The sequence below is a fragment of the Lipotes vexillifer genome, unplaced genomic scaffold (assembly GCF_000442215.2).
Source record: "Lipotes vexillifer unplaced genomic scaffold, Lipotes_vexillifer_v1.1 scaffold141, whole genome shotgun sequence".
Taxonomy (NCBI): Eukaryota; Metazoa; Chordata; class Mammalia; order Artiodactyla; family Lipotidae; genus Lipotes; species Lipotes vexillifer.
Window position 1 is genome coordinate 186,996 of NW_006792108.1, and position 12,251 is coordinate 199,246.

A 12,251-nucleotide genomic window follows, 5' to 3' on the forward strand; every position below is an offset into this window, starting at 1 on the left:
TTGGATATATTTATGTTTAAGAATGTGAATTTTAAAATAGACCCCACTTAGTTTAATTCTATCAGAAATATATTTTAAATTGTTAAAAGCCTCTGTTTCTTAAATACTCATAAACTTTTATTTCATAATGCATGATTGAGATTCTCTCTCATGTTGCTTTCAAACTTAACAATCCCTAGAAAATAGAATTCAAAATTTACCAGTTTTTCTTATTATAGAAGATAATATATAAGTCACATAGAACTTTAATCAAAACTAGCATTAAAAATTTGATATGTGCAAACATCCACCTGTTGTGATACTACAGGAATGGTATGAAATTGTTTTATGCATGTGAAAAAAAAATTCCCTGAAAACATTCCCTTCCTTAAATAAAGGAAAGATGAAGGTAAAGAACTAATATAAATAGTATTAGTTAAAATTCTTACAGTTACAAATGCTAAATTTAGTAGGATAAATTACTCTTTTACTTCTAACAATAAATGTTTAAAGGAATGTACAAATAATGCTTTTAAAATCATTTGGCCATATACTCTAATGTCTTGCTTTTTTACAGTTTATGCTTTTTATTTTAACATTTGTGCCATCTTCTTTGTTGAAAATTATAGCTTCAACTTACACAGTTTACCCATCACTTAAAATGATTCTTTTTCACATTTTCAAGGTACTTCATAAGTGCAGTAGGGCAATGATTTTCTAGAATTTTCAAACCGAGCCATTAGATATTTATTAATTTGATTGGACGTTTTTTTACAGTAATTAAATATAGATTTAAGTACATAATTTTAATAACATTTAAAACGTAAGCCTCCTTTTATTTTACATTAGCCCTAAAAGCATCTGAATCTTTGTAAATAATAGTAAATTATTAACAAATAGTGATAAATAGTGGGAACACATAGATTTTAATTTTTCTTTAAAAAAATGCCTATAATGTAATATCAAAATTAGGAAATGACATCTTCTATTCATTAGGCAGGTAATTATTTTACAGTATGCATTGACTTCCCTATATCACACCAGTTTAAAAGAGGGTTTAAACCCCAAAACACAAAACAACCAAAAGGTTGTAATGCCCGTACCTAATATTTTCTAAACTGGCTTTGGAATAGTCACCACTTCATCACATTCTATTTCATTTTATTGTCTTTTCATGAAAAGGAAAGTCTTCCACTAATTGGAAACATCACATTATAAATATAACCACCATACTCCAGAGCTATAATTTGAGTTTCTGACTGCCACTCCTGCTATTCAACTGTCATCTTCTTTATATGATGGAGAAGAGCATCTTTTTCCAAATGAGCCTCTGCAAGAGCTGTTTTAGCTTTAGCCAATTCCTGTTTAAGAGATTCATTCTCTTCCATGAGCTGAAATGATAAATTTGGAAAATAAGAAAACTTAACCATTTTCAGAAAACACAAACTATTTATACAGTATCAAAGGTGTGACACATGAGTCAGTAAAATTACCCAATGCTGGTGAGGATGCACTTAAGCAGAAAACTGCTTTGAGAAGTTATTTGGAAACACATACCAAGCACTTAAAAATGTCCGTAAGTTTTGACCCAGCAATTCAAAACACTAATTAACTTCTAATTTCCAAATCTAATAGTGATTTTGTTTAATTTCAATTTCTCTTAAGATGCTGCTGCCTCACCACTCCTTGCTAAGCCTCTCTCCTCTTTTGCCTTTTATGCTACAGTTCTTTCTTGTTTATCCCTCTCTACCTATGGACTTTTCATCTCTTCCTCAGCTGTTTAATAACCCTTAAATTTTTCGTATTCTATTAAATTCCATAATTGGTCGCCTTCTCTTATCACTGGAGCCACTCTCTTAGATGATCTCATCTACTCCTGTGGCTCCAATAACTATAGATAGCCTGATCCAGCACAAGCCTCTCTCTGGAGCCCCAGACCCACATTCTGAATATCTCATTAGACATTTTCATCTAGATGTCAATAGGTCTCCCCTCATTAAGACTCGGTTCAAGCATTTTATCCTCCTAGAACCATTCCCTAACCCCTAACCAGGAAGATGTGATAAAACTTTCTCCACAGGAAAACACATTTACACAGATATATTAAAATAAATTTGTTCAATTTCAAAGAGTTCTCAGACCTTTTAGTACCAGCTTAAGAATGCCTGCCTTACAGACCAAGCTGGGTATTTCACTATACTTCCCAAACTCTAGTACATATAACACATGAAACAGTATGTTCTGACTACCGTTTACATGCTTCTGTCTTTCCCACTAAACTCTGAGTTTCTTAATAGACAGGGAGTGGTATACTGTTACAATTCTATATCCTTAGCTTAGAGTTGACATCCAACAAATCCTGTTAAACAGATGAATGAACTCATTCTGTGGTTCTATCATAGAGAATTAAAATTCTGCTGGACAGAATTTGATAACAGCAAAAAATAAGAAGCAACTCAAATAGTAACAAATGTTAAGAGGAACCTTTAGAAATGACAACACATCCACACCCATATTAATCTGCCACTAACAAAAAATATGAACCATCGACTACACTTGAATTAAAAAAACAAATAAAATACATATACGAAGCATATGTAGTAATATGGAAGATATTTGTTAAACAATGTTAAGTAAAAAAAAAAATACAGTTATATACACTAGAATAGTAATTGTTTAGAAAAATTATGGAAAGAGCCTGGGAGGAAAAATTTAAAAATACTGACAGCACTGTAAGAGGTTACAATATGTTAGAGTTGTTTAAAAATATTTTTCCAAAGTTCTGAAACATAACAATACTTTTGCAACTTAAAAATAAGACATCAAAGTGAATATATCTTCCAACAAGCCTTTGTAGATTCCAGAAACTGGCACTGTCCCACACTTACTCCTTTATCTTCCATCAGACTACAAACTCCGTGAAGGCTGGGGATGTCCATACCTTGCTCAATACTGTATCAACAGCACCTAGCACAGTGCCTGGCATATAGCAAGCACTCAACAAATGTTAAATAAGTAAATAATGTCTTAACTATTTAATATTTATTTTAATTGCTGAAACTGAATGAGAATGAACTAGTTTTTCCATTACCTGTTCCCTAGTAAAGTCAAAGGAGCACTCAGGAAAGTTGACTGACTGAGAAGGCCAAGGAACCTCTGGGCTCGTCTGAGTGGCTTGAGTGACACTGTGTTGTTTTTTCAGATCACACTTTCCACTGGTAAGCAGCACTGAATCACTTTTGACATCTTCTTTCAAATCATTTCTAGTGTTAAGCATCTGAGAATCTAATATAACAAATAAATACTCAGATAACATTTCTAAATACTTGATAAATCTTAAGTTCTCTTGTGAAAAACTAATTTAAAAATGAGTGTCTCTATTACTAGGAAGACATTACGAAACAGAAAAACAATAAAGTCAATAAAACAAAAAAGCTCATTCATTGAAAAGATGAACAAAATCAAAACCAAAAGCTCATCTGTTGAAAAGATGAATAAAATTGATAAAACCTTAGTTAGATGGACCAAAAAATAAAAAAGGAAACAAATTACTAGAATCAGAAATGGAAGAGGGGACGTTACTATCAACCTAACAGAAATAAAAATAACTGTAAAGGAATACTGTGAAGAACTGTATACCAATAAATTAGATAGCTTAGATGAAATAGAAAAATTCCTACAAAGACACAAGCTACCAAAATAGACATAAATACAACAGGTAAAAAGATTAAATCAGTAATCAAAAACAAGTGATGGTGCTTCAGGTATAGCCAGATACTGAAATTCATATGATGTCCTCAGGAGTGTCAATTTAGGAACCTGACTCTCTCTACTTATCAGGTCCACTTTTCTTCTCTTCTGGGTTAGTTCAGACATATGATGGCAAAGGTAGACTCTGGTGACCCCAAACAAGTAAGTTTTACAGCCTGTGACCCCTTCTCTCTCAGTGTCCTTTTCAATTCACAAAAAAAGACTCAGAATGCTTGGGTCACAGTCCATTCATGTATCACTCAGTGTCCCAAGGGCTGAAATCTTTTGATTGGCCCTGCTGGGTCCCATCTCCATTTTTGTGATAGGGTCATATGATTGCTAAGTCCACCAAAATCACATGCAACAGTCATGATAGGAAGGCAGTTCACCATATCAAATTATGCTGAGCAGACAAAAGAGTAATACTGCTCAAAATAATTTTTCCCCTTAAAAAGATTTCCAGGGCTTCCCTGGTGGTGCAGTGGTTGAGAGTCCACCTGCTGATTCAGGGGACACGGGTTTGTGCCCCAGTCCGGGAGGATCCCACATGCCGCGGAGCGGCTGGGCCTGTGAGCCGTGGCCACTGAGCCTGCGCGTCTGGAGCCTGTGCTCCGCAACAGGAGAGGCCACAACAGTGAGAGGCCCGCGTACTGCAAAAAAAAAAAAAAAAAAGATTTCCAGAAGGGGTTAGCTAAGTCAAAGAACAAAAATATTTTTTAAAGCTTTTGTTCATATTGCCAAATTACCTTCCATAATGGTTCTATCAACTTTACCCCTATTCTGTATATATAAAAATGGAATAGTTCCATCAAGATGGATAAATGACATCACGTTGAGTTTTGGTTTGTTCTTGGGTTCATTATATTACAGTGGTTTCAAATCAGAAACTACGTTTTACAATATTGTCCTGTACTGATTATGTTTTTAGTAGTATTAACTAGGAAAAAAACTACAAAAACTGTTGTATTGGTTCAGACTAGCATACAATTCAGCTTGGCAGTGACTGTAAGAGAAATCCTAAAGTACTATGCCATGGAAAAGCCAAATTCTCCACTCTTTCAACCTCAAAAAATTAATAACACCCCTAAAATTCTACTTGATTACAAATTTATAACATACTTTTGTTTTTCAAACTTTTAAAGGAGCAAAACTCTTCTTTTAAATGAAATCTGACATAGAATGCTAGTATGAACTAAAAAAAAAAAAAAAAAGCTGAGTTACATAGGCTGTAGTGAGGAAAATAGAGGGTCCAAGACCCATTTTATTTAGCCTATATCTCACTACTCATGGGATCCTAAGAATAATGAAAAAACCACTGACCAAACAATTCTGAAACCCATTTAATTTCAATCACTGGCAGGTGGAATGAGGAGAGAAAAGGGAAGGAGAGGGAAAGAAGAGAAGAGGAAGAAATATGGGAAGAAAAAAAGAAGGAATGAAATAGAGGAGGAGGGAGGAGAGAGAGCTAGAGAGTGGAGGAGACAGAGGAGTGAGGATGGGAAAAGAGGAAGAGGGATGTAGCTGTAACTGGAGATAAAGATGGAGAGTTAACTGTGAGTCTGTTTTGCATATACACTCATTTGTAGCACCTAAATTTTAGATTCCACATATAAGGGAAATCATTAGTATTTCTTTTTCTCTGTCTGACTTATTTCACTAAGCTTAATATTCTCTAGGTACACTCATGTTGCTGTAAATGGCAGAATTCATTCTTTTTTATGGTTGAGCAATATTCCACAGTGTATGTGTTTATATATATATATATATATATATATATATCTCATATCTTCTTTATCCATTTGGGTTGCTTCCATATCTTGGCTACTGTAAAGAGTGCTGCTCTGAACAGAAACAGACTCACAGATACAGAAAACAAACTAGTGGTTACCAAAAGGGAGAAGGAAGCAGGGAGGGGCAAATGAGGAATATGAGACTAAGAGATACAAACTACTAGGTATAAAATAGATTAAAATAGATAAACAACAAGGATATATTGTATAGCACAGAGAAGTATAGGCATTATCTTGTAATAACTTTTAATGGAGTATAATCTATAAAAATATTGAATCATTATACTGTACACCTGAAACTAATATAATATTGTGAATCAAGAATACTTCAATTAGAAAAAAAAGAGGGAGAGATAAGTAGGGAGGAGCAGGTAGGAAGGGAAAAGGAAGAGATAAGAAGGGGAGGAATGAGGAGGAAGAGGCAGGAAGAAACAAGTGTAAAAATGGGAGGGACTGGAAAGGGATAGGAGAGAACCTGTAATTGACAAGGGTAATTGGAGTCTATTACTATAGAAAGACATATTTCCTTTTATTTACTTTAAAAGAGCTTCTTTCTAGTTTGTTTTTTTTTTTTTCGCGGTACGCGGGACTCTCACTGTTGTGGCCTCTCCCGTTGCGGAGCACAGGCTCCGGACGCGCAGGCTCAGCGACCATGGCTCACGGGCCCAGCTGCTCCGCGGCATGTGGGATCTTCCCAGACCGGGACACGAACCCGTGTCTCCTGCGTCGGCAGGCAGACTCAACCACTGCGCCACCAGGGAAACCCTTCTTTCTAGTTTATAAGACAAATTTTGATGAACAAATCCATGCCCCTCATGTATGAAATGTGCACCTTACGACAATGTACACTTTTCCCCTCGCATAGGCTCTGCTAGTTACTTTCTAGATCTTGTACCTTGGACAAGCCATTCAACTTATCTAAACTTTAATTTCTTCATTTGCAAAAAGGAGATGATAAGAATACTTGCCTTAATTATCTCAAAGGGTTATGGTAATAATTAAGTGAGTCAATATTTAATGTAAAAGAACTTTACAAACTGGAAAGCATTATTCAAATATTAATTGCTGTTAGTACCACAGCAGGTGTTCAATAAATATTTGACTTTAAATCGAGGTTTTAACAGTTCTCTGTTTATTCAGACAGAAGATGTCTATTCATTTGTCTTCTCTGAGTGTCATACAGGCACTCTTCCGAGTTTAGGTTTCACACTACTCCTTAGGTTTAGTAATTTAAAAATTCTTCCCTCATTCCCAGTGAGGAAGTATTATGGCAGTGATTCTAAGGCTGTATATGGCAAAGAGTTGTTCATCACAGACCGTTAAATATACAATGCCCCATCCTACCCCCAACATTCCAATATAATCTATTGGGTGGTACTCCCTCACAACACTTTTGCTGGGAGTCAATGCCACAATGGCCACTCTCTCAGATGGGAGTATGCCAGGTCCTAGGTGTGTTGGGTGCAAGACATGTTGAGAGAGAGGACACTACTATTAAAATTAATTAACAGCAAATGGCATAGGATATACACACATACTATACACACACACACACACACACACACACACACACAAACACATACACAACAAACATTTTCTGTCTTTTTCTCTTATAATAGTGTTATTAAGTTACTCAATTAGTCATATTTCACTGGAGCAACAAGAAATTGTAGTATACCTTTGTAATTTTCTGAAAAATTATTTTAACTTTCTCTTTACTGAAAAACTAGTCTTTCCCAAGAAGTGTGGAGTACTATGATAAGTGGCAATAAATAAATAAATAAATAAAAACAAAAAACACCTATTCCTTCATGATGAACTTTATTTAATCACATCCAGAGCAGCTGCAAGTATACCTCATAGTACACTAAAAGAACAGGAAGGAGTAAAGAAAAATATTAGGTAAGCTGCTATTATCACAGCAACAAACACCTAAAACTAATTTTTGAAACACCTACTGGTCAGATTATTCTGAATGCTCCTGTTTGCTAAATAAATTTGTTTTAAGGGAGAAAAACTCAGCATACCTCAAAATTTCTTTCCTTATTTTTCTTTTTTGGCTGTGCCACGTGGCTTGCAGGATCTCAGTTCCCCAACCAGGGATTGAACCTGGGCCACGCAGTGAAAGCACCGAATCCTAATCAATAGACCACCAGGGAATGCCCATACCTGAAAATTTCTTAAAGAGCTACTTGAAAAAGTAGGGCCATTCAAATTATTTACCCAAAGTGCTTCAAAATTCTAAGAAGCAAATAAAACTGTTAAATACTTGTTTATCATGGCTAATATATTAATTTGAGTCATATTTATGATACATTATCATACAAACTTTATGTGTGGTACATTAGACTATGTGTTACATTACGTACATCATACACCAAAGACCCTCATGCAATTCATTTCCACATGATAAGAAAAATAACATAATGTAATTTGCTTCATGATATTGCTCTTAGGAATACACTGAAATAAAACATGAGACACTCTGTATAAAACAAAGCATACTTTCTTATGCTTAAAACATGTTGTTCTTTCCAGAGACAATGGAAAACTACTTTAAAATAAATTGTCTTAAATTTTGTACAATGCTAATATCCTGAATAACACAACAAACTTTTCCATCGTCTCAATGAGCTTTTGAAAGGTACATCAACAATTTACAGGACTTCCCTGGTGGCGCAGTGGTTAAGAATCCGCCTGCCAATGCAGGGGACACGGGTCCAAGCCCTGGTCCAGGAAAATCCCACATGCCGCAGAGCAACTAGGCCCGTGTGCCACAACTACTGAGCCTGTGCTCTAGAGCCTCCGAGCCACAACTACTAAGCCTGCGTGCCACAGCTACTGAAGGCTGTACGCCTAGAGCCTGTGGTCTGCAAAAAGAGAAGCCACTGCAATGAGATGCGCGCGCACAGCAACAAAGAGTAGCCCCCACTGGCCACAACTAGAGAAAACCTGTGCACAGCAACGAAGACCCAACGCAGCCAAAAAGAAATATTTTTTTTTAAAAAGTAATGCTTAAAAAGAAAATTTTATATACATGAGTACTGCTGCTATATTTAAATAATACCCTGAGTTTTGATGCCCACTTAAAGAAAATCTAGGATATGATTTTCTCTAACATTTCATCACTACCTAAATGGCTTTGCTGAAAAGATCCAAGTGTCACTGTAAAAATATGAAATAAGAAAAATTATATTCCTAAAATGTAATAAAACATTTGATAAGGAGCAAGAGTTTTCAAAAATGTAAGAAATGAAGTGTATAAATATGTGACATATTCTGAAAAAATAAATATGTGATTTTTTTTTTTTTTTTGGCCACACCACGGGTCATGTGGGATCTTAGTTCCCCGAACAGGGATCGAACCTGTGCCCCCTGCAATGGAAGTGCAGAGTCTTAACCAATGGACCGCCAGGGAAGTCCCTCATATGTGATTTTTTTTTTTAACCCATACAACTTTAAAGACAAATCCAAATGCAGTTTCCATATTGAAATGATCTTCTTGCAAATATATGCCCTTGCTGTATCAGTGATTCACTTTTGCCTTAGCTACTACATTGAAATACAGTTCACAATTGGTAAAAAATGTATTGATATTTCACTAATTGTAAAATATAGATAAGAAATATAGGGGAAAATACAGAGAAAAATTTTTCAAAGCACCTTGATTTTAAATTAGTTTTTACTCATTCAATTGATGTTTATTTAATTCTTTATTTCTCCATTATGTGTATGCAAGTGGATATTTTTCTTTAGATATTATAAACCTCTCATTTAAAACAAATATTTGTTTTTGTTTTCTTTAGCAAATAGTAATTAATCTCACTCAGTTGCCAATAAATCCCCAACAGTTAGAGCAAGGATTGTTTTAAATTTTGTCAAGTATAGATACTTTATTTGGGACTTCCCTGGTGGCGCAGTGGTTAAGAATCCACCTGCCAATGCAGGCGACACAGGTGAGAGCCCTGGTCTGGGAAGATCCCACATGCTGCGGAGCAACTAAGCCCGTGCGCCACAACTACTGAGCCTGTGTGTCACAACTACTGAAGCCCGTGTGCTTAGAGCCCGTGCTCTGCAACGAGAAGCTCACGCACTGCAACGAAGAGTAGCCCCCACACCGCAACAAAGACCCAACGCAGCCAAAAATAAAATTAATTAATTTAAAAAATATTTTATTTTCTGCTACATTTTTATGTCAATGACAAACTTTATTGCACTGATATCAGAGAAATGGTCTGCATGAACTTTATGTTTTGGAATCTGTTGATATTTTCTTTGAGACTGAATTAATAGAGAAGTTTTATGGGTATTTGAAATTACCCATTTGTTGAATTCATATATATATATATATATATATATATATATACACACACACATACACACACACACACACACATATTATATTTATGTATCTATACTTGTACTCTGAGAGGCATGTAAAAGTTTCTCTATGATTGCAGCCTCTCGATATGATATGATTCCATTTCTCTTTACTTCAAATAGGTTTGCTTTATATTTTTCAGTTATGCTGTTAGATGGATAAAGGTTTATGACTGAGGTATGTTTTGGGGGATCTTTTATCAATAAGGAATCTCTCTCTGAGGCCAATGACTTTAAGACGCACCTCACAAAAGAAGATATATAGATGGCAAATCAGCATACGAAAAGATGCGTACATCATATGTCATCAGGGAAATGCAAATTAAAACAACAGCATACCACTACACACCTATTTAGAATGGCCAAAATCCAGAACATTGACAACACCAAATGTTAGTGAGAACATAGAGCAACAAGAAATCTCATCCACAGCCGGTAAGAATGTAAAATAGTACAGCCATTTTCTTACAAAACTAAACGTACTCTTAACCATAAGATCCAGCAATCACATTTCCTTGGTATTTACCCAAAGGAGCTGAAAACTTACGTCTACACAAACACCTGCATGTGAATGTGTACAGCAGTTTTATTCATAACTGCCAAAATATGGAAGCAACCAAGATGTCCTTCAGTAGGTGAAATAAACTGGAACATTCAGACAATGGAATATTATTTGGCTCTAAAAGGAAATGAGCTATTAATCCTTGAAAAGACATGGAGAAACCTTAAATCATATAACTAAGTGAAAGAAGCCAATCTGAGGGCTTCCCTGGTGGCGCAGTGGTTGAGAGTCCGCCTGCCAATGCAGGGGACACGGGTTTGTGCCCCGGTCCGGGAGGATCCCACATGCCACGGAGCGGCTGGGCCCATGAGCCATGGCTGCTGAGCCTGCGCATCCAGAGCCTGCACTCCGCAACAGGAGAGGCCACAACAGTGAGAGGCCCGCGTACCTCAAAAAAAAAAAAAGAAGCCAATCTGAGACAGCTACATAATGTATGATTCAGGTCTGACTCTGGATATCTCTTGAAGGTAGAGCTGATAGATTTTAGGTGACCTACTATTTTTTACTTCAAAGATCAGGCTTTTAATTTTCAAGGATTTCTAGCTGGTTATTTTCCATAAAAGCTTGTTCTTGTTTTGAATTCAAAATCCTATCATCTGTCTGAGGATATTAATTATATTTCTTTAAAAGTCTCAAATTTTCTTCAGCACTCTGAAGCACTGGAACACTCTGTTCTGGTTTTGTGTAAGACAGACCTGCAGTTTGGGGATCTAAAGCATCTGGGAGCAAAAGCCATACAGCAAACCTAACTTCTCACACCTGAGCTATCTTCACCTGAGCTTTTATCAGTAATGAAGATGACATTTTGATCTTTGTTGGCCTGACTTCTATGTTTGCTGTAGCTGTTCCCCAGCTCCAGAGAGGAAGGACTCTTCAGTCAAGAGTGCCCCACAAACTGCTTCTACCTCAGCAATAGTCTTCTCTTTCATGGTTTCTGGCTACAGATTTTTCTGGTTCGTCTCTTTCAGTCCCTCACATTTCATCCTCAAGTAGCTACTAACAAAGTGAGGACTAGAATACCTAGGTCTACCAACTCGAGCTCTTTCCACTACTCCACACTACCTTAGAAGACACAGTCCTTACATTAGAGACCTTAGAAATCTTGCTAGAATGGAGATACAAGCACTAAAACAGAACTAAATACATAGCAATATACTATAAGTAACTAATGTATGGAGAATAAGTACTCAAGAATTTTAAGAAGTCACATCAAGTTATAGAGAAGGGTTCATTGAAAAGGAGAAGCTTGAGATAACCCTGGAAGGACTTCATTCAAAACACATTTGTAGAATAGATACTAAATCAATTATAGATGAGTTATTCCTGAGCTAGAAGTTCATACATGGATGATATTTTATCACAATGTACTCACAGTGTCCCTAAATCATCTACTACTACATATGCATACACATATAAAATAGTATATAAAAAGTATGAGTGAAAAAAAAACAATCAGCATACTAATAATGACATATTTCAGTTAAATGTTCACTTAAACTGTTTTCATATATACCTCTGATATGAAAAGAGCCATCATCATTTCTCTCTACCACAAGATGATCAATATGAACAGTTACAGGAGCTGGTTCAAAGGATACTGTATTACTACGAGGACTGTCATCCTACAGGAAAGATAAATAGTATTGGCATGTTGTTATTAAAGTAAAAGATAAAATTAATCATCTTCAATTAATCATTTTCTTAAACATTACTTCAGCCAATAATATTCTTAATGAGTTTGAAATATATCTTTAACATGCTTTAGTTCATACAGTGAGAAAACTGCTCAT

General features: G+C 35.7%; 1 protein-coding gene across 1 annotated transcript in view; it reads right to left on the reverse strand.

Moving 5' to 3' along the window:
* Window positions 1-672: 672 nt before the first annotated feature.
* The window catches only part of BLTP3B (bridge-like lipid transfer protein family member 3B), a 103,921-nt gene continuing 92,342 nt past the window's right edge, over window positions 673-12,251 (reverse strand). Inside the window, exons 19-21 of the mRNA XM_007465324.1 lie at window positions 11,975-12,083; window positions 3,071-3,264; window positions 673-1,370 (exon numbers count right to left, since the gene is read on the reverse strand). Coding sequence (XP_007465386.1) covers window positions 1,251-1,370; window positions 3,071-3,264; window positions 11,975-12,083 — 423 coding nt within the window. The 3' untranslated portion in view covers window positions 673-1,250. The remainder of the gene's footprint in view (window positions 1,371-3,070; window positions 3,265-11,974; window positions 12,084-12,251) is intronic.